This window comes from Sebastes fasciatus, chromosome 4, assembly GCF_043250625.1.
Source record: "Sebastes fasciatus isolate fSebFas1 chromosome 4, fSebFas1.pri, whole genome shotgun sequence".
NCBI lineage: Eukaryota > Metazoa > Chordata > Actinopteri > Perciformes > Sebastidae > Sebastes > Sebastes fasciatus.
The window spans coordinates 8,044,836-8,067,051 of NC_133798.1; the positions used below are offsets into that span (position 1 = coordinate 8,044,836).

The 22,216-nt window shown below is 39.5% G+C and overlaps 4 protein-coding genes across 9 annotated transcripts in view; 3 read left to right on the forward strand and 1 right to left on the reverse strand.

The window, feature by feature from the left end:
• Nucleotides 1–1,453: 1,453 nt before the first annotated feature.
• Nucleotides 1,454–3,406, forward strand: LOC141765648 (protein C19orf12 homolog). The gene is made up of 3 exons (XM_074631768.1): nucleotides 1,454–1,611; nucleotides 2,027–2,187; nucleotides 2,286–3,406. Exons 2-3 carry the CDS (start codon nucleotides 2,028–2,030, stop codon nucleotides 2,549–2,551), a joined length of 426 nt encoding a protein of 141 aa, XP_074487869.1. The 5' UTR covers nucleotides 1,454–1,611; nucleotide 2,027; the 3' UTR covers nucleotides 2,552–3,406.
• A 1,479-nt stretch (nucleotides 3,407–4,885) lies between these two features.
• LOC141765647 (cytochrome b-c1 complex subunit Rieske, mitochondrial-like) lies at nucleotides 4,886–7,283 on the reverse strand. Its single transcript, XM_074631767.1, has 2 exons — nucleotides 7,060–7,283; nucleotides 4,886–5,613 (listed from the first exon to the last, which is right to left on the reverse strand). The coding sequence occupies exons 1-2, from the start codon at nucleotides 7,169–7,171 to the stop codon at nucleotides 5,003–5,005; spliced, it is 723 nt and encodes a 240-aa protein (XP_074487868.1). The 5' UTR covers nucleotides 7,172–7,283; the 3' UTR covers nucleotides 4,886–5,002.
• Nucleotides 7,284–8,129: 846 nt separating this feature from the next.
• rxylt1 (ribitol xylosyltransferase 1) lies at nucleotides 8,130–14,136 on the forward strand. The gene is made up of 6 exons (XM_074631766.1): nucleotides 8,130–8,373; nucleotides 8,537–8,725; nucleotides 10,099–10,201; nucleotides 10,337–10,651; nucleotides 10,792–10,962; nucleotides 12,850–14,136. Exons 1-6 carry the CDS (start codon nucleotides 8,226–8,228, stop codon nucleotides 13,250–13,252), a joined length of 1,329 nt encoding a protein of 442 aa, XP_074487867.1. The 5' UTR covers nucleotides 8,130–8,225; the 3' UTR covers nucleotides 13,253–14,136.
• A 1,216-nt stretch (nucleotides 14,137–15,352) lies between these two features.
• The window catches only part of srgap1a (SLIT-ROBO Rho GTPase activating protein 1a), a 102,833-nt gene continuing 95,969 nt past the window's right edge, over nucleotides 15,353–22,216 (forward strand). For 3 of the 6 annotated variants that reach the window (XM_074631791.1, XM_074631792.1, XM_074631793.1), the window contains exon 1: nucleotides 15,354–16,027. In XM_074631791.1, the coding sequence (XP_074487892.1) occupies nucleotides 15,964–16,027 (64 nt within the window). In that variant the 5' untranslated portion in view covers nucleotides 15,354–15,963. Of the gene's footprint in view, nucleotides 16,028–22,216 lie in introns of all 6 variants that reach the window. The other 3 variants (XM_074631789.1, XM_074631787.1, XM_074631790.1) reach the window with 3 other exon arrangements.

A 22,216-nucleotide genomic window follows, 5' to 3' on the forward strand; every position in this document is an offset into this window, starting at 1 on the left:
GCATTTTCCATGTTTCAACCACATGACGCGACCTTGACTATGTCTCCCGGAGCACTCTGGGTAAATGTGGATGAATGCACAAATGTAAACAGTCAATATACAGTAGAGAGATATAATCCTGCTTCTCTGACCAGCTCACAGGAACAGTATCATAATGACAGCCACAACCACTCAGTGTCATCCATGTATCTGTTATAACAGTAGCAGTGTGTTTCCTCGCCATAAAGCAGACTGGATCTGCCTGTAGCTGCACAGACATCATAGTTACAGATAATATCTAAACACTCACATATCCATATCATAGCCCACATAGCTATCAGTACATATAGATTAGCTCAAACAGGTCAATTGTGATAAACAGTATTAATATAATCCCCCTTGGGTCCAGCCCCCTTCTTCCTAGACGCTCATTGGCTGTTTATGTTGTCTTTAAATGCTGTCGGAAATATTAGTTGTACCAGTTATAATAATAATATAATATAATATATAATATAATCATAATAATTATTATTATTATTATTATTCAGCACTTCTCAAAACAGATGTTACAAAGTGCTTCACAAGACAATACAAGCAGATAAATAAAGTAAAAGATATGGTAACTGCTAAAACAGAACATCACAGAACATATCAATAATAATAGAAGTGGTAAAATGGTAGGACAAGTTGATAAAACAAATATGCAGTATATATACATAAATGTGTATATATACTGTATATAATATATATAATATATTTATAATAGCAAAGGCAAATTATGCACCGTGAAACAAGAATGAAGAATTCCTTTAAAAAACCTAATAATCCACAATTTACCTTTTATGTCTGGTATGGTAGCCAGAGGTCCCTTAATTTGCCCTCTAATTTGAAAAAGCACACTACTTAAAAATCTGTAAACAAATTAAGACGAATTTAAGGGGTAGGCTGTGTGTGCCTCTTCCAACACAATAATCCGAGATATTTGACAGATAGAGCTACATTTTCATTGTTAATTTAAGGTGTTGTTATACAAGGTAAATACTAAACCCTTACAACCCCCTCAATTCATAAAGCCTTTAATTAACAAATGTATCCTTAATTATTATTTTAAAATATTATTAATGGTTTAAGGGTCCTCCTTAATTAATTCTTAATTTGCCCCACAAGCAGGTAAGTATGTTCATCAGCAAAAAAAAACTAAAAGAAAAGAAGGAAACACCTTTAACATAAAAAGTAGATTTAATTTCCTGCTTCTGCTACTACTAAAATAATACCATCATTTTATTCTCTACTTCCTCTCAATTTCCTACAAACCAAAAAGAGAAGATATGTTTTTAAAAATCTTTTAATATGTGATGATCATTTTCAAGTGACTTACTGTCACAAGATAGCACTAACCTAAAACATTATGCACCCTAATGTTTGTTTTCCGACCAAAAAGCAGGAAATTCGCGATTGGCCATGAACGCACCACTTTCGCTGTTCCCATCAGGCATTGCGGCACAGTCACGCAAACTCAGACATCATCCATGAGTGTAACCGGCTGATCAGAACATACTTCATATCATAATAGTAACATTATAAAAATAAGAAGAGCAACAAATATTGATGAGGATTTCATAACACAGCAAGGTATGTTAATACTGTTTATTGTGGTTATTACAACAGGCTTATATTTGGCTGATATCTGGTTGAAAGGGACTATAGATGCTACCCTGTAACTAACCTTTGCCTTATGATGCTTTCTGATGCAATCAGAGCTACACTGCTATCTGTACATGATTGCATAGAAAATTACTGTGTGCCACAATATTCAATATATACAGGAACATGTTTAGTCTTCTGTCTTTTGTATTGCTTAGTGTATGTCAGTGTCTGATGGGATTATATAAAGTGTTGATTTGTGAATACTTGTATGCTTTTTTTCAACTATTTTAACTAACAGTATTTTCCTTATTCCCATGTGCTTATTGTTAGACTGATAAGTTGCCTATCTTACAGTTATAATTTCTGTCATGTCTCCTAAAATAATAAATCTGATCCACAGTATGTGTCATCGGCTTGATGATGTCATGAAGCTGTGCTGTGAGTTATCTGCCAATCAGCAGATCCAGACCACAGTGAAAGGCTCAGGGAAGGGAGCAGCAGCCGCTGGAGGACTGGCCTTCGCTGGAGGGTTAGTCGGGGGTCCTCTTGGTATTGCAGTGGGTAAGTGGGGGAAAAAAAATGCAATAGTTCCTTTAAGTTGTAGAAACATATTGTAACTTACAATAGTAATTTCACACCATGTTGTTTCCCCTGTATAGGCGGTGCTGTCGGAGGCCTTCTGGGCTGCTGGCTGACCAGTGGACAGTTCAAACCGCTGCCTCAGATCATCATGGAGCTCAGTCCTCTGCAGCAGCAGCAGCTTTACGATGGTCTCATGGGCGTCCTGGGAGACATTCAGTGGACAGACGTGGCTCAACTGACTGCTCTAGTGATGGGCAACGCCGCCCTGAAGCAGCAGGTCACAGCCGCCCTCCTCGGCTACATCTCCAAGGAGCTCCAGGCGGATGTGCACTACGTGGATTAGTGTCTGTGGAAAAACTGGGATACCCTGACTCTGAGGCTGCACATGCTCAAGAGGAGCAGCAGGAATCTTTGGAAAGAATGTGAACTGTTTTTTAATGAAGCTGGAGACTCTTTATCAAATGTGAAATCATATTGTAAAGTTGCACAGGTACCACAGTCGTGGTAACAGGTTACACTGGGTAATATGAGGTTAACAAACTATTGTGAAAACAGCGGTATAACTGGATTAATTTATTATAGGAAGTAGGGCTGGGCAATATGGAGAAAATCAAATATCGGGATATCTTTGACCAAATACCTCGATAACGATATTGCGACAATATTGTAGGGTTGACCATTGGTGCTTTACAAAATATTTACACAATGAGATTATTGATAAATAACTATCAATAATGTGGATATAATGACTAAGTAGGTAAAGGCAAATAACAGAACAGCAAGACCAGTCTGGTAAATTCAGAAAATCCCATCACTGTAATGTAATGCAGCCTTTAAAACCAGGAAAAGACAACACTTTTGCCATATTACAATATCTTAAATTTAAGACAATATCCATTCTCATGTCATGATATCGAGATAATATTGATATATTGCTCAGCCCTAGTGGGAAGTATACTCATCATTTGAAGGAATTATTTATTCATTAAGCCTTTAATGGCACTGATAATCACTGATTCCAATATGGAAATACAAAGGATTATTATAGAGGACTACTGAATGAGTGCCAACTGGACAGTGTGAAATATTTTTGATTTGATGGTAATTTATTAAGTTTAAGACTATGAATTTACCAGCATCTGTGCACAGTATATTGTATTTAAATGATTTCATCAATAAAAACAAAAAGGTTTGTGTATTTCACTGGTTCATAGTTTAACGTAGCACGTCAGGATTAAAAAAAAATGATTTTACTTGGCGGTTCACGCTCTTCGCTGCTGCCATTACTGGTATAGAATTGTCATCTTGTCTGACACAAACTCATTAAAGGGATAAAAGAGTCCTTAGAACAAGTAAGCTACAAATTCTTTAGAGTAACATAATGGGGCCATTGATATGAATTTAGTTCCTTCATGTTGTTTAACCCCCTGAGGCCGAACTTTACTGTCTTTCAGAGGCTGTAGCAGGTTCAGTTTTAGAGCTAGAGTGAAGGTACTGATATATGAAACTGGAATAAGGGGGTTTCTGAGCAGTTTTACACAACTGAAGTGCTTGCAATCCAATAACCAAAAAATGCAATTCTTGCAGAAAGTTTTTGATACCAAATCACAGCATGTCTTTTTCTATGGTGTTCCTCAAGGTCTTGGTGTCTTAATGTGGTATTTTGGAGGGATTATTGATAATTTTGATCAATTCTTGAGTGGTAAAAAAAAAGGTAAATTGAGCACCAAATCTGTGTAACAAATGGTATCAACCCCAAAATTGCTGCAACACTTAAGAGACATAATAGAGCATGGGGGGTGGCCATCATATACTTAATGTTCTTAGCCCCTATACACTTTCACAATTTATTTTAATGAATTAATATTTCTGATTTATGACTAGAATAAGTTGACACACAGTGCTGAGCTGCATCTCAAATTATTTTTCAGGTTCTCAGCTTTCAGATGATGTACACTTTTATGTGACATCTACTGTTGACCTGCTATCTCCCCCTAAAGACCCGCTGTACCCCCCTAAAAAAGAGGGTTAACACAACGACACTTCCCTGAATCTGTTTACATCTTCATCTTCAATACTTTTTGAGAGTGCCAGTTGCCTTTCTGGATCATCTTATCCAAATTATTTAGCTCCTCTGGGTTCCTGGGCTTCTTGTAGTTCCTACTGTATGTGTATGAGCACTCACAACAGCTCCACTTTATGTAACCATGAAGCAGGCCACAGCCACTGCTTGAAAAAAGGGTGGAAAAACAGAAAGTTACCGTCCAATCTAGCCGATCAAAACAATGCAATCCTTGCTTTTATTCCTTTTTCAACTAAGAAATCAATTACCTACAGTATATGCTAGCTTTTTAAAATCTAATTTTATTCACCTGTTGCAGATTTGTTCTGCTTTGTCCTGTTTTCAGCATTACCTGCCCTCAAACTTTGTCTGACATTTTTTCTATTGTTTTTCCTGTGAAGCACTCTGTAATTTATAAACTTTTTGTTACATAATGTTATTTGCAAAACACTACATGCTAAAAGTAGTGTGGAATATGAGAAATCTCTAGGGATAAAGTACGTTGTTAATCTGAATATGTAATCACAATGACTCAAAGACATCAAGCTAAATGATGCAGAACAATGGAAGTAAAAAAAAACTCACTTTACTGTATGAGTCAAAAGACGCAATAGATTGAGTTGGAAATATGTCTTTATTAGTAAATACGCACACTTTATGCCACCCTCATCTTACACAGAGCCACCTAAAATATATATTTTACAGAGAGGAACAGAGACAGAGCTCCAGTATTTATCCCACAATGACTGTGTCGTCATCGGGGAATTCATAGAAGGGAACCTCCAGGTTGAGAGGAGCGGGTCCCTTTCTTATTCTTCCTGAAGCATCGTAGTGGGAGCCATGGCACGGACAGTAGTAGCCTCCCCATTCTCCGGCGTTGGCGATGGGCACGCAGCCCAGATGGGTGCACACACCGAGGACGATGATCCACTTGGGGTTGATCACTCGTTCCTTGTCGTGCTGGGGGTCACGCAGCTCCCCGAGATTCACACTCTCCTCTGTGGCGATCTCCTTCTCCGTGCGGTGACGGACGAACAGGGGCTTTCCTCTCCACTTGAAGGTCATGTTTTTGCCTTCGGGGATGTCGCTGAGCTTGATCTCGATCTTGGATAAGGCCAGGACGTCTGCTGATGCGCTCATGGAGGAGACGAACTGGGTGACCACCGTCTTGGCTGTGTACACACCCACCACGGTGGACGCTCCGGTGACAAGGTAAGAGAACACCCTTCTTCCCTCACTGCTTCCCTGGGAGGACTTGTTGGGGTCGGTGACCTCGGGGCGACGGTAGTCCGTGAAGTCAGGGATCTTGATATCTGTGTGGGCAAGACGGATCCCCGCAGGAGCTGGAAATGAGACACAACACACCGTTTTTAAAGACAAGAGCAGCAGATGTGCAAGTGGACTGCAAACTATTCAGTATCTTACAAAAACATTTAAAAGTGCGTCCTCATATTCAAGGAATAATTAATAGTAGATCTAATAATGATTAAAAATACAGAAGAAATGATTTCTGGGGCAATCATGTGACCGGGACTTCTCTTTTAACGTGGTGAAGAATTTTTTTAAAATACAATACAATACAGATTTATATTTTGTATCCATAACAGGGCTGTCAAAGTTAATGCGATAATAACGTGTTAACGCAAATTCGTTTTAATGTCACTAATTACTTTAATGCACCAACGCCATTGATCAACCATGTCATACTAGCTTGTCATGAAGGAGGTTAAATAACGCTCCAAACTTGTGCTAAATTTTGGTGAGGAAAAACTGTCGTGGCCAAATTCAAAGGGGTCCCTTGACCTCTGACCTCAAGATATGTGAACGAAAATTGATTCTATGGGTACCCACGAGTCTCCCCTTTACAGACATGCCCACTTTATGATAATCACATGCGGGGCAAGTCATAGTCGGGAGCCCATCCCAGCTGACACTGGCTGAAGGCGGGGTACACCCCGGACAGGTCACCAGACATCACAGGGCTGACACATAGAGACAGACAACCAGTCACGCTCACAAACGGGCAATTTAGAGTCAACAATTAACCAATTTAACCTAGAGAACAATACCCATATCAACATTTCAATGCAATGCAATAATGTCTGTGTACTACAATATATTTTACTAGCATATTTGTATATATTTTATATTTGTTTTCTATTTAGCTTTTTTACCGTTTACTTATTATTATATCTTTATTGTTTACTAACTATTTATTATATCTCGTTCTGTTTTTTACTGACGCCTTGTTGTTTGCACTGTCCCTTTTTCCCCCGCTGTGGGACATATAAAGGTTTTTATTATTATTATTATTATAGCTTGTCTGTCTTGCTGTCTTTATTTTTGTATTTTCTTCTGCACAATAACCAGTAATACAGGTATTGTTGGACCCAAGTGGACATTTCACCTGTATTGACATGTCGAAGCAAAACACAAACACTTCTAGGCTCACACATTAAGCTTGATGTCATAGCAGCAGTGTTTCTGTGTTGAGATATTTACATCTCAATAGATATAACTGCAGACTTTGTATCCTTTGTTGACCCTCTCTGTCAGGTCTCAGATTTCAGTGACGACACCTCGGCTACTTCCTGCCAGCCAGAGCAAGTTGTTATTTGTTAGCAGACAAGAACAGTAGAAGTAAAGATACGCCATATTTACAGGTTTGTCTAACATTAACATGTTGACTGATAAATAAAAAGTCAGTATGTTAAATGTTATCGTGACATCACGCAGTTCATCTCAACGCAGTAGCTCCACTAGCAACACGTCCAGTCGCTCGGCCTTACCAGCAGCAGGCAGCAGCTCCTGAGCTCCAGAGGACACCAGGCTCTTCACTCCGTGTTTTGTCGCCTGCAGGTACGGGGACAAAGCCCCGGAACGAGCGGCCATGGACATCATCTTTGTCCAAAATAAGAGACCTCAACACTGCAGCTGGGGACGCGACCTTGCTTGTGCAAATCTGACGTGCACCTCTGTGATCTGCGTTACAAGAAACAAGCTCCGCCTTCACAACGTTCCGCATTACGTACAGTCCGAACTAGTGATGTGTTGGTCACGAACGAGTCGGCTCTTTGAGCCGGCTCTTTTAAGTGAACGATAAGAGCCGGCTCCCGTCCGAGAGCCGTTTATTTTTTCTTTTTCTTTACTTTATTCAAGGCAGAATTTTAGAACGATATTCTCCGCGCCACGGGCACTCCATGCACTGACTGTGACTGAATGTTGTGTTAATGACGTCCGTGCGACCAATCAGGTGATGAAACACAAGGATCATACCATCAAGCAGGGAGGGGGGGGGGGGGTGCGCGGCGCGCTGACGGTCTACATGTACAGAGCATAAGGAAGAGGAGGAGAGAAAGAGAGAGAGGAGCGAATAGCAGACAAGATGAGTGACAGTCGGAAACGAAACAGCATGTAAAATTATGGTATCCTGGAAATTATAAGGTTTAGTATAATTATATTGAATAATTTAAGTGATATATGTACACACATACTAATCATAGGTCAAAACTGCGCTAAATTTGGCTGAACTATAAAAGGTAAGGTAAGAAGTGGTAAAACGAAGAGCCGTTTGGGAGCCGAAAGAGCCGGCTCCTCTTGGTGAGCTGAGCCAAATGATCTGGCTCACTGAAAAGAGCCGTAATTCCCATCACTGGTCGGAACGAAGTGTCCCTTTCGTTTTTTCTAAACTATCATGTTATTAATATTTTTTATGATTATTAATTAATACCAGAATTACACGTTATATATTTACTGTCGAAATATTACGATAGTTTCATCCAAAATAGTAGAAACCATATATTTATTTAAAATAACAAGCAAATTTTGGTACAGGCATTTTTCTAAGTCAGCTGTATCCAGGGGTCCTCGTGATGTAAACAAGGGTCCTCCCACTAAACGATGGAGAGCAGCTACACAATGGTGACCTGATTTAACAAGAAGAAAGGAAATAAAAATGAAAATACCAAAAAGAAAACTGTTCCTTCTGATTATTTTTGCGTATGTGGCTTTTTCCCTCTATGCTGCGTACAATGTGTTCTTCAGCACCAAAGTAATCTCCCGGGTTCACCGGGTGGTGAAGAAAGAGTCGGGAGCTCTCTCCGGTAATCTCACTCAGCACGTCCACATATCTATATCTAACGATAGCCACGATGGCACATAAACTGCCTACAATGTTCATAAATTCACAGATAGGAACTCATTTATTGTTATTATAGATTAAGTGCCTATAAACTGAATGGCGATCTGGTGTGTTGTTGTTTGCAGGTGGTGTCAGAGACGGCGGTGCTGTTGCTCCATTCTTAGCAGGTGACTGGAACCCGTGGGAGGATGAACAGGTGGACTACAACTCTGCTCTGACAAAGAAGAGGGAGGCCTTCAAACAGTACCTGGGTCGAGTTGACAAGAACAAACCCAAAAGATACAAGGTGCAAATCTGGGGGAAAGCTGCCATAGGTAAATCACGGTATTATTATGAGATGTCATCAATCTGTGTTGTGATTTGGGCGTTGAAATGACATTAGTGTGACCTTACAGTGGCATGAGTGCATTCACAAGTACAGAGCATTTTTTTCTTCAATATTATATTTATTGTTTTTTTGTTCGTTTGAAACAACAGAACAAACATTCACAAACGTCCCCAATAATAACATTCTCGGTACAAAGAAACTTAAAAAAACCAATATTAATATAAAATAAGCCAGAATAGATACAGGACAAAAATATTACATTTAAAAAAAAATAGATAAATAAGTAAAAAGAATATACACAATTAAAAAAATAAATAAATTAAAAACAATAAAATTAAATCTATTTATATATACATATATATAGTACAGAGCATTATAAAAATAGTTTTCTCTTATATTGAATTAAAAAAAATATCTGAAAACGTTGTTTTTCAAGTCTTTAAACAATATACCTTTATAGTATAGTATTTCAAGTTATTGTCGTTTATTCATATATAATTATAATGATATATACTGTATATAATGTGGAGAAGTTGAATATACATTCAAAATAATACACATTGAAATATATTAAACTCATAATTACATTTACATTTTAATGTATTAAATATCTGAGGATCTGGGTGTTGTTGTTATTATTATTATTATTATTAATACAACAGTTGCAATGTAATTGCAGAAGGCCGGAAGATACTTTGGTGATGAAGGTGAACAGTGTTTTTTAAATTTTGTGTTTTACGTGTATTTTATGTGCTTCAAACATATCTTTTGAAATAACAAAAAAAGGAATTAATGTTGATATGAGATATATATAAAAAATCTTGAGTGACTTAATGTCCAGATTCAAAAAGGTTTTTCCGCAATTCTTTTTGTAGTCCAAAAGTAAAGTAGATATAGTAGGTTAATGATATTGGTGTAGCTCAGAGTGTAAATAAAACAAAATCAACCAGATTAATAGAGCAAATATCAGAGGTACAAAAACCAAATGATCAAATATGTTTTGAAGGGTTTAAAAAAAATCTCTCTAGCTCATAATTCTTCCTTACTTGAAAAAAAAATTCTTGCATTAGAGAGAGAGAGATTCATTTGTGATGGTCCCTGTGAGAAAATTACACCATTCTATTTATCATTTAGAATAATAATTTTCCTCCACTTTGCTGCATACTTTTTTTTTTACATGGGCTTAGTAACTACTGTATATACACCTCATAACTCCAGGAGTGTCCACAGATACAAACTACATAAAACAGATTTATGCTCTGCTGCGGAACCCTGTCAATGGCACAACATAATGGCACTGCACATGTTGACATTTTAACTCCGGTAGCAAATTGCATTGAGCCCTTCTTTTCTCCTCAGGGATTTACCTTTGGGAACATATTTTAGAGGGACCCCTCAACCCCACTGACAAGGTCGCACAATGGAGAGAGGGAGAGCTGCAGTCAGGAAAGATTGATTTCAGGTAACAAGTCAAAGATTTGATACTTAAAAAACGTCCAAACCCAAGCAAGTAGTCTGCTTTTGGGACTTACACCACATCGTGTAATAACCACTTAATGAGACAGAACTATCAAATTGACTTGTTCTCCATCGTTAGTTTCTACACAGGTCCTGCTGTGGTCCAGGGTCATGTCCCTCTGGATATGAACAGCCTGGTTCTGGTTCTGAACGGCCGCGAGCAGCAGAAGGTCGCTTACTCCTCACGGTGGCTGGAGCACGTACAAGCTCTGGTTCAGTCTCACACAGTGTCACATGTGGCCGTGGTCCTGCTGGGCAATGAGCACTGCAACAACGACTTCATTGGCCCTTACTTAAAGAGGAATGGTGGCTTCGTGGACCTGCTGTTTGTAGTGTACGACAGCCCATGGGTCAACGACAAGGACGTCTTCCAGTGGCCTCTTGGCGTCGCCACGTATGTCATTTCTTACGAGTCCTACGTCTGTGTGTATGTGTACATCATTAGTGCTCAATATCAGTACATTAAACTGTGTGTTGTCTTTTTAAAATGAATAAGGTCTAACATGTTGCTCTGTTTTGCTCGTCTCTGTGCAGATACAGGCAGTTTCCTATGATCAGGCCTAACGCCCAACTGATTACCTCCAACAGGCCATACCTCTGCAATTTCCTAGGAACCGTTTACAAAAATTCCTCCAGAGAAACTCTCATGCAGGTGCTGAAACAATCAGTTCTGGATAAGGAATGCATCACCACTGCCAGGGAGAAGTAAGTCATTGTTTAGCACTAATATGGAAGAGTTTCTATTTTGTTTTAATGACTGTATTGCTTGTATATTGTCTTGTTTTAAAAAGACTGATATTGAGAATATTATTAACAAGAACTTTTCACTGAGACGTTCCTATTATATCTTTTTTTTTAACATCAAATCAAAAATAATTTAGATTATTTATGATAAAAACTATTTTGTTGACAGTCATTGGTGTTCTCACATTTACTGAAAAAAAATCTAATTCAAGGGCTTTCAACTTATTTTCAAGGTCTTGTGTGGTGAAATTCAATGACATGACATTAGTTAAAATCCGACATCACAGAGGGAGGCTGAAGAGATTAGACCAGGTTTATGCAATTACTTTTTTCAGGAGGGCCAGATTTGAAAAACAGTTAAGTGCTAAGGGGTCGGACATGTCTTATGTATGATCTGCAAAAGCTGGGAATTTAAATGTGAAAACGATATACCTTTTTAATCTTAGGAGGTTGTTGTTTTAATAAACACAATGTCGCGTTAAACATCTTTTTTTATTATTCAGTTTGACTCTCCTAAATTCCCTCTGCGTAAACTGCCTGCATTAAAAAAGTATTTCTGAGTTTAACAAGACATAACTAATGAATGGGCTAATTATCCCACTAATAAAATTATGATCTTCTAATTATCAAACAATGTAAACACCCATAAACTGACAATGTTAGCAGGTTATTTTATATAAAAACACAATGATGTTGTTTCAACAGTCCGTAACAGCGTCAATAGCGTGAGTGGTAACGTTGATGATGAACGGAAATCATTTTTCTTATTGGAAGAAATTATTATTATTTAAAAAAATATTTTTTTCCTATTTATAAATGATTAAAGGGCTGGATTGAGATCATTAAAGGGACGAATTCGGCCCAAGGGCCACCAGTTGAATAGGCCTGGGTTAGACCTTATATTATTAAACTGAACTTACAGTGCACTTTTGCACATAAAGAGGACTGTGGATTTTTTCCCCATCACTTATATTGGAATTGTGCTATATGCTTTAGTATTAGTTAGGGCTGCACAATTAATTAATCGCGATCAAGATTTTGACTTCCCACAATTAAATGAACATGATCGACTGCAATATTGATGTTTAAAATGCATGGTAAGCGCATAGGAAACTCTGCTGCGCTCCCTAAACTATCAGCCCGCCAGTTTATTAATTACACATTTATTATTTTAAGTGGAAAGATTTGTACATTAGTAGGAATGAAGAACAACATGGAAGTGAAAGCAGTGCTCTGTTTATTTAAATGTGAAAGTGCTATAAAAATATTTTGTCCCTAAAATCAATGAATAATCGTGATTAGAGCAGCGACTAACGATTGTTTTCATTGTCAATCAGAGAATTTTTACTTTTTTTCCCTTAGAAAATTACTCAAACTGATTAATTGATTTTCAAAATAGTTGGCGATTAATTTAATAGCTGACAATCAATTAATCGTTGCAGCTCTAATCGAGATAAATAATCGGGATCTCAATATTGAACAAATTAATTTTGATTATCATTTTGATCATTATCGTGCAGCCCTAGTAGTAGTAGTACATTTTAGGGCTTCTGCTCACACAGAGGGCTGTGGTTAATTTATTTCTTTGACAAGGTTTCACTACTGTATTTGATACGTAATGCAGTTTGAGATGAGTTTTTCTTGGTAAATAATGTTGTAACGGAACCCTAGTGTTATCGATAGCTGCATTGTTGTGCTGTGTTTTGACATTTGAAATGTAGAATTTGTGTGTTGTTTTATACTTATTAAATTATAAATGGAGTTGAGGTGAGATATCCACAACATTGATTGTCTCATTGGAACAGATCGATATAGCTTGCATATTTATGACATGTATTCCCATCTCAGGTGGCTCCCTCAGGAGACAGCAGACAGTCTGAGACGCTATCAGACAGCTCTGGCCCAGAGCGAACTCACTCTCTGCCCGGTCGGAATCAACACCGAGTGCTACCGCATCTACGAGGCCTGCTCCTACGGCTCGGTGCCCGTGGTGGAAGACGTGCTGACACCTGGGACCTGCGCGGCCGGGTCCAGCTCCCCGCTGCGTCTGCTCAAAGCTGCAGGAGCACCCTTCATTTTCATCAGTGACTGGAAAGAGCTGCCGGCCATCTTGGAGCGGGAGAGAGGGATGAGCCAGGAGCAGCGGGTGGACAGGAGGAGGAGGCTGCTGGAGTGGCACGCCGGCTTCCGTCAGCAGATGAAGGAGAGGTTCACCGAGGTCATTGAGGACAATTTCTTCAAAGGCGGCTGACCGCGATGCTGAATCAACAAACACTTAAAAGATATACAGGGGTAGACGTTCAATATTGGTTTAAATTATTTTGTGGTTTGTGGAGAAATGTGACATACTACTGGTGTTGTGAGCCTGGTGATGTCCAGTGTAATATTCCTGTGCGGGTTATTATAAAACCATCTTTGTGTGTTTTTAAGCTGCCATTACTGGTCAGTAAAGGGCCCCATGACATTACTGTATATTTATCATGTTAATGTTTACAATGGTCGAACGTCCCGGCGTTTGGAAATACTAAATGATAAACTGCCTTTGATTTTGAAATCCAGATATCATTTCAACCATGTTTTATATCTGTTTGTACGCACTTAATATTGTGATTTTTAGGAAACACTAAACATTAAGAGTAAAATGAGATGATAATGTGTTTTTAGGCCGCGTTTGAAAATGATACTTAGAGCTATTATTTTCTATCGTGAGCGACTTGAAAATGGATGTTGTTGCTGTGGCATGTGTCACTTTTACAAAATATTTTTTTCTTTCTTCTATTTATTTCAGTGGTGTGCTGCATGGATTTTTTATTTTTGGTACAAGACAGTGCAAGAAAATAAATTGGAGTGTTGTCCTGAGGAGAAATGAATGGATGTGCTAGTCCTGTGCTTTTATTTTCTCTGCACTGCAGATGGCGCTGTGGACCAGTTAGTTTTCAGTGGCTATGGCTAATGATTTCAGTTGAAACGTAATAAGGCGAAAGTTTTTTGAAGTTGGGCATAAATTAAGGAGCAAAATCATGGTGGTATCTTCAAAGTTTGTTAAATTAATGTGTTTACTATGTATTTTCTTATTTATTGTCTTTTTGGAATATTCAATGAAACACTTGACAATAAAATACATGTATAATATAATACCTTCATTACCTATATTAGCTTACTTGTGTATGAGTGCATTGGTGTATCTAGAAAATATGGGGCCCCTGAGTGTATTTTAACTGGACCTTTTATGGGCCCTCTGCAGCTGTGGGTCCCTATATAATGCTGGATATCCTGTGTATGGGATATTTCTTTGGATTAAATGAGGGCAAAAGTAAAAGTAATTGCAAATCCTTGTGAATTTAGTTGAAATGCCACATTTAAACCTGCAGTAGGCAGAATATTTTTGGCATCATTGGGCAAAAATTCCATGATAACCTTTCAGCATATTGTGATTCAAGTGTTCTGAGAGAAAACTAGACTTCTGTACCTCCTCATGGCTCTGTTTTCAGACTTTAGAAAATCTATCATGACAGGAGACTTTGGCCAATCACAGGTCATCTCAGAGAGAGAGAGAGAGAGCGTTCGTATTGGCTGTTCATTCAATGGAGGCAGCTGTCAATCGCTCACAAACTCCGATCAAACGGTCAAACTAGGCAGCCGGAGCAAACTTTCTCATTTTACAGCTAAACAGTACACTACAAGATGTTTCTGAAAACATTTGAGTCGAGAAATAGACATTACAGTAACAGAATATTGATATATATTGAATCAGCGCTGCCTGGTTTGACCATTTGATCGGAGTTTGTGAGTGATTGACAGCTGCTCAGAGACGGCAAGGCTCCAGCTCGGCTCTGATTGGTTGTTTTCCTCCGGTCTGTGAAATCTTGCAGATGCCATTAGGAGCACTGGAGGACACCAGAGGCACATGATTTCCCCCCCCCCCACAGATTACCTGTCTCATGCACTGTCAGGATATAGTAATAACTTTTTAAAATCATACTCCAATTCTACTTACTGCACTACTAACTTTTTTTACTACTACTAACTTTTTTACTGCCTTTTTACAAACATGTTTTGCACTATGGAACTGTGATGCTGGAAACTTGAATTTCCCTCAGGAACAATACAGTTACTATCTATCTATCTATCTATCTATCTATCTATCTATCTATTATATATAGATTGCAGAAGCCTTTGGTTATACTGAATGTTATATTCTGTTCCAACAGCTGTATGGACAAATAATAATAATAAAAAAAAAAAAGCCTTCATTTGTGGGAGCATGAGTGTCAGTCCACTGTGTGTCCACTAGCTGTACGATGTGTGTGTGCAGATCCCTCCCTCTCTCCCTGCCTGTGGCTGGTGACTCCAGCTGCTGTGTGTGTGTGTGTGTCTGTCTGCCTCTGAGCCTGCTGGGAGTTGCTGGGGGGAGAAACCGTCGAGGGAGAGCGAACATAGGAACATAGTGGGGGGTTAGTGTGTGTGTGCGGGTCCCAAACTGGAAACCACTACCATACAAGCACACACAGGTCGACTTTAAAGCCCTCCGGACGGACTGGTTTGTTGGCACTACTTTTTCCAGAGAGGTTCTGCCGCGGAGACCCTCAAACTTATGCGTGAATGTTTTCTCTTCTTCTTCTTCTGTGGTAGCAGCAGCAGCAGTGCTGTTGCGCCTCGACGCCGACTGACTGCTGCTCTCATACAGCTACTTGGATTCACTGGTTGGAGCAGCATTGCGCAGTGAGCCCCGCTGTGTATATCCACCGCTTCTTATCCAGAGGGAAGAGAGGGGAAATGAAGAACTGAACGTTTTCTTCTTGCTCCCAAGTCGAGCTTGAGTTAAATCCAGTGTCATTTTGTGTCGCGCCTCTTCTTCTCCTCCTCGTCCTGTGTGGGATGAAGCGGCGGCTGCTGTAGGAGACCGCTTGTTGACAAACAGTTTGTTTTTTTTACAAGAAGTTTACAGCAAGAAGACAGAAAATGTCCACGCCGAGGTTCAAAAAGGATAAAGAGATCATCGCGGATTACGAGAGTCAAGTGAAAGGTAAGGGAGAGTGAATGTTTGGAGGATTAATTGGGACCAGGCTATGGTTAGTTCACCGCTAAATCACCTGAATATGAGTCATAGCTATAGCCAGGAGCGTGCTGTGTTAAATTACAAAAAAAGTTGGCAAAATATGAGCTATTATTGGTGTTTTGTTTCAAAGGCAAACAATCACATGTTTTTTTACCAGAACATGCAATCTTTTAAGATTTTTTTTGTTTTAAACAATATTTTTATTGAGTTTTACATCTTTATCTTTATCTTTTATTCGGATCTCTATTAGCTGTGGCTGAAGCCCAGCTATTCTTCCTGGCGTCCACTTAAATCACTTTGAACTCTCGTTACACGCTACATTTATTCATTCATTGTACATTTCAGTACACAATCACATTACAATCACATTAAATAGTGACCACAACATCAAAAGCAAACTTTGTATTTATCCAACATTAAGCCTTTTATGATTTGATGTTAGCTAAATATCAGCAGACACAGATAGTTGTTCAGCAAGGAGATGTTTTTACATATATATATATATATATATATATATATATATATATAGACAGACTAAAAATATTAATACATTAAATTATACAATGAAATGTTTAGTCAGAATTTCAAAGAAAGAGAGACATGACATTTCATGTATTTTGACATATCTAACAAAGAAAATAAAAGATAAGACAAAATAAATAAATACCTCAAAGAATAAGAACAAAAAAAAAACACACACCAAATGTAATGGTATTGATGTGAGAATCACTAGTAGGGTGCTAGCTTAATTAGCAAAGTAAAAAAGATTGGTAATTGATTTCTGGAGTAGTCTTTTTGTTTTGCTTGTGAAAGCCAATGAAAGTGCTCAGCCCACAGAAGAGATCACTATCTTTCACAGATATAGATAGCCAAGCAATGTGGTTATGTTCAACTTGTATGTCCAATCAGGTTATAATCTGCTGCCTGAGTCACATTTTACTACTTCTACTACTTCTTGGTCTGGTGCATTTTATTATGTCGACGTGTTTAACAACCTGTTACTATCAGAGTTGTGGTGTGAGACTGTAGTTGCTGCACAGTTCCCACAGGCAGCATTAAAAGCATGATAATGCAATTTAGGACAGGAAGAGCACATGTCCAGACAGCACACCTGTGTTAAGATTCAGTATGTTGCTCAGGGGCACTTCAGAAGAGCTGGGTACTTGTGCTAGGGTGTTTGTTTTGTGCCCTGATTTAGAGCTTTGCAAGACGCTGTGATGATGCCACCCTAACTTATCTTGTCTCCTCTGTCTCCTTCAAGTCCTTCCATGCATGCAGAGCAGAGTTTAGTTTATTCCCAGACAGACCAGCACAGGAAAAAGAGGCAGTTGCTGCTCCAGGGTAACCATGGGGATTTGGCCCCCAGCCAACCAGCTCTGCTCTTCAGTGCCATGTTAGCATGCTGAAATACCACCTATTCATGTCCCCGTATACAACCTTAAATCGAGAGAAAAGGGGGGGAAGGTTAGCGGGGGTCGGGAAGTGGGGGTAAAGAGGGACCAGTGCTGCTTGAGGAATTACAAGATTGCAGATGGTTGAGCACAAGCTCTCATTTGCAAGGAATGTTCAGCACCCTTTCTTCTCCCTGTGAGGATGACTAAGGGCTTTCAGCCTATAATAGAGGATGATGCACAGTCATAGGGGATGCTGAACGAGAGATGACGAAGCCTCACAATTGTCATGCAGAACCCAGCGGGTAATAACAACAACCTGATGCTGCTGCTGAGAATAGCTGGTGCTAGACGGGACCACCGGAGCCTCAGTAAATCAATGTTGAGGTTTATTGTTTTGTTGAAGATGCAGAATTCAATTCAGAGGGTAATGCACCGAGGCTTGTCATGCATTGTAAATATTCCTGTGAGGATATTTTTTTTATCCTCACAGGTAGTGCCTAGCTATTTGCATAATGTACTGTACTTGTTCTTTTTGCATTGCAAATAGCTTGCGGCTGTTCAATTTCAGAGTTGCTTTTTTTCTTATTCAAATTTATTTTTTGGACAAACACTAACCATGGAGAGACATTATGTTGACACATGTTTTCATATCCATCATACTCACACATACTGTAACATCTCTAAAAAAATGTATATGTTCTCATGCTTGTTGTCAAGCATAACAATGAGAGTCTTTAGTAGGTCAGATGACTCCTGCAAATGCAGACCCTGTTTGTTCTGGGAAAATAGCTGCCAGGCTTGTCGGGATGTGAGTGGAAGAAAATGCATTCAGTCAACATTAAGTATTCCGTTTTAGAGCAGCTCCTGATTTCGCAGCTGTAAAGCGTTTTTACGAGTTAAGAGTTTGCAGTGATAATGAGTGGGATCACATCTGCAGTGTAGCTGTGATAGCCAGAGGCAGATTCTGGTGAACAGACATTGATTGCTCAAGAAGTAGAACAACAAGCGGCCCAGAAAAAAGCCAGAGCCGATGTTTGATCTTTTGGCCCGCATCCTCTCTGTCTCGCAGTTTGAAATTTTTTTTTAATTCTCACAATATTTTTCGACAAATATCTGGCGGCCAGTTTTGGCTCATCTTACATAACCACTTTGATCTGCAGTCTGTCCCGATTTTGACACATGACACTGGTCGTCAGTTATCCAGCAGTTATTCAGATTTACACCAACAATCTCCTCTTTCTTTGAGAATCATCATTTTTATGATGATTATGTCATGACAGCAGCAGTGTGCAGCGTGGCATTGTTGTTCAAGGCAGTAGATGTGATGTATTTAATGTAGTTTTCTGTCTGAAAGCCTCCCTACGATGGCTGACGCTACTGTTTTCAGGCCCGACTTGTCATTCAGCTGACATTCACTTCTTAAGTACCTCCAAATCTCCTTTTTTTTTTACCCTCTCACAGATGAATTGGAAATGGATGTCATTGTGGAAATTCAAGGAAATTATCCTTTTATTGAAAAAGCTCTGCAGCATGGGGATTTAATTTTTGCTAATTGCTAAAATCGGCATCTACATCAAGACTCAGCTTGGTTTGGAAAAACAAAAACATTAAGAAGATTGGGTTAAGACAGTGGAATTTGTTTGTGCTTTATGGCGCACATCGGTTGCAGTCAATTTAAGTCATTTAAAGCAGACTAGGGGGAAGGTTGCGGGTACATTGGTATTCTCTGTGGGCCTCTGTTTCTGTGGACTGGTGGATCAGGAGCATAGCAACACTGCTGTGTTTTCTCTTGGGCTGAGTGTTGGTTTGATGTCACACTGCCGCTTGCTGTTTGTGGCCCGGGGGGTCGTGACTCTGATGGCTGGACCCCTTGAGCCCTCTGTCAGGGGTCCTCGCGTATCATCATAAAGGCTGCCCCTTTTGACCTGTTTGAAATCAGAGCCCTGCCCCTCTGCATACTCAAGGAGAGTGGTCTGCTCGTGTTTGTATGCAGGGGGATTAAAGGCAGGAAGCTGCTCTGAGGTGGTACGGTCTTAGTTATCTTTCAAGTTAACAGGATTTGTCTTGTGGTTAAAAACCATTAGTTTATTTACATTTGTAATAGTGGGAATCAACAGTGTCCAAACTGCGTGGCGGAGGATGATGATATAGTATTGATCACTATCCATTACGCAGTCCAGATGTCACGCACATGTGACATCTGGATTGTGTATGACCATGCAGATTCAACACTGTAATTTTGCTTTAAATCTGTCTTTCATGGTTTTTCAGTGAAATGGATCCAGCGTGTCACCAGACTTCAGCATGTGATGATGTGGAGAGTGTGGTGTACTGAAGCTGCCTTCTCTTTATTTAATAAGCTTCTCCAGGCTGGAAAAAAACTATAGTAGATTATAAACTGTGAATACTTTCGAGTACTTCAGCAAATAGTCTCTTCAGGGTAATAAATACAAACAGTCACTTAAAGCAGAGTGCTTTCACAGAAAACATGTCCTCGTTACACTTTTTCTTTTATTCACAGCAACATTAAAGTAAGTATTTTATGCATACAACAAAATACAACAGCCAATAGTCATTTCACAGTTCTTAGTAAAGGTATAATATCTTGATGTTCACCACTGGTACCTCTCTTGGTATTATTTTTTTCATGTTTTGTTTTTAGTATTGATTATTTTACCGCTTATTTGTTTGAATTAATTATGTAATCAATAACTTAAAGGACCGGTGTGTAACAATTAGGGGATCTATAAGCAGAAATGGAATATAATATTAATAACTATGTTTTCTTTAGTGTATAATCACCTGATAATAAGAATCGTTGTGTTTTCGTTACCTTAAAATGAGCCCTTTATATCTACATAGGGAGCAGGTCCTCTTCACAGAACCTGCCGTGTTGCTCTGCCATATTTCTACAGCAGCCCAGAACGGACAAACCAAACTTTATCTTTTCCTGCTTGGGTCGGAGTCGATAACGTTACTCGCTCCCGTCACTGCCGCTCTCTCTCTCTCTTGTTTCACCACTCATTTTCCAAGTACACACACACTCTACACACTGGCTCTGCTCTAAATGACCAAGGCTACACTTATAACAACTGGCTCCTGAGAGGGCCTTTCACATTTTTGCATTGGCCCGCGTAGCTCTTCTACGTGCTTGGCATAAGGGAGACATTTTAATTGGTTGCAATCTCCTCACATGACGCTAGATGCCGCCAGATCCTACACACCGTACCTTTTAAAAATATAAATGCGCATTACATCACAAGCTCCCCGAGTCCAATTTGGTGTCCTCAAATTTCTTGTTAAGGTATTAAATTTTGAATGATATAAAACAGAGAAAAGAAGCATATTTTAGAAGCTGGAACCAGCTCTTTTTACTTAATAAGTAGCTTAAACTGTAATCAATTATTTGTAATCCATTGACTTATAGATTGATGAACTAATGGTTGATTGTACTAACCGATGCTTTGTAACCGTCTTTGCTTTGTACGAGTCCATCTTCATGACTTCACTTTGAGAATATAATGATCCTGGGAATTAGAACAGCTGTCAGACTCCGGTGTCCTTATGTCACCTTTAGCCTCTTGATTTGTAAATGTTATCAATTGGGAGTTTGGGAGCGTGAGCAGGTCTGAACGCAGCTGTCACCACGACGTGACCTTTGGTGACGGTCAAATTTTGTCCCATTAACGCCATGCTGGAGCCATGTGATGAAGTGCCTCTCTCTGCATGTAGAGTCATGCAGAAATCTGTTGGGAAAAGGAGATATCTGAAGGTGTATGGCAATTTATTGCTATTGTAAGCCATTGAAAATTGCACGTGATATTGGACTTTTCTTACTGTCTTCTCTTCCTGGTATTTATTTCATCTAAATAGCCTTAATATGCTATTTCATGTAGCAGATGTTGCCATGTTTGGCACTGAAACAAATGATTTTACACTTCCTGCAGAAGTTCAGTTGTGACGAATACTCCACTGTGGATGCTAGTGGATCTACGAGATGCCGCGTCTTAACAGCTTCTCAGAGGTGTTGATGGAGGTTAGAGGTTGAGAGACTAATGGAATCCCAACGCCCCCCTGGATCTCGACAACATCACACACCCATCCACACACTTACCATCTGTTTTTACTAGCCCTCCTTCTATAACTGTGTGTGTGTTTCCACCCGGTGGAATGGCATGGGGTGTGGCATTGGTGTGATTTTGTGCATTTGCATGGGTGGGTGAATGGTTATTGACGGCACCATCTGTGGCCACTCAACCTTTTTGCGATTTTAATAAACTGCTGACCACGAGCAAGGCTTCACTTTCCCTGCTGTGCTTTTCATTGTAGCCATAAAGGCCACCAGGACATTACTACTGCCCCCCACCCCTCCCCACCTCCTGACCCTTCACCTCCCCCTCACCAAAATTCACACCAACCCCTATCCATGCCCCCGTATCCCTAAACCAAACAAAAAAGGCTGCAAGTGAAGTGGCACCCTTGCAGATGAAGACAAAACAAGAAGCCTGGTGTAATTGTCTTCAGTTGTAACACACACTGGTTTATTCAATTTCTTCAAAGAAGGGATCAAATCAAACCCACTGTAGCGTGACGCAGACTGAGCCTGTTCTACCTGTGTATGAATCATACAGACTGAGAACCGTTTTTTTTTTTTTTTTACTAAGTTGCTGCACACGCCATATTCCCTTTTCTCTGTTGGTGATGTTTGGGCATAGAGAAGAATCCCTGTGTGAAGCTAGAGTGCCTGGTAATGAGCTGGATG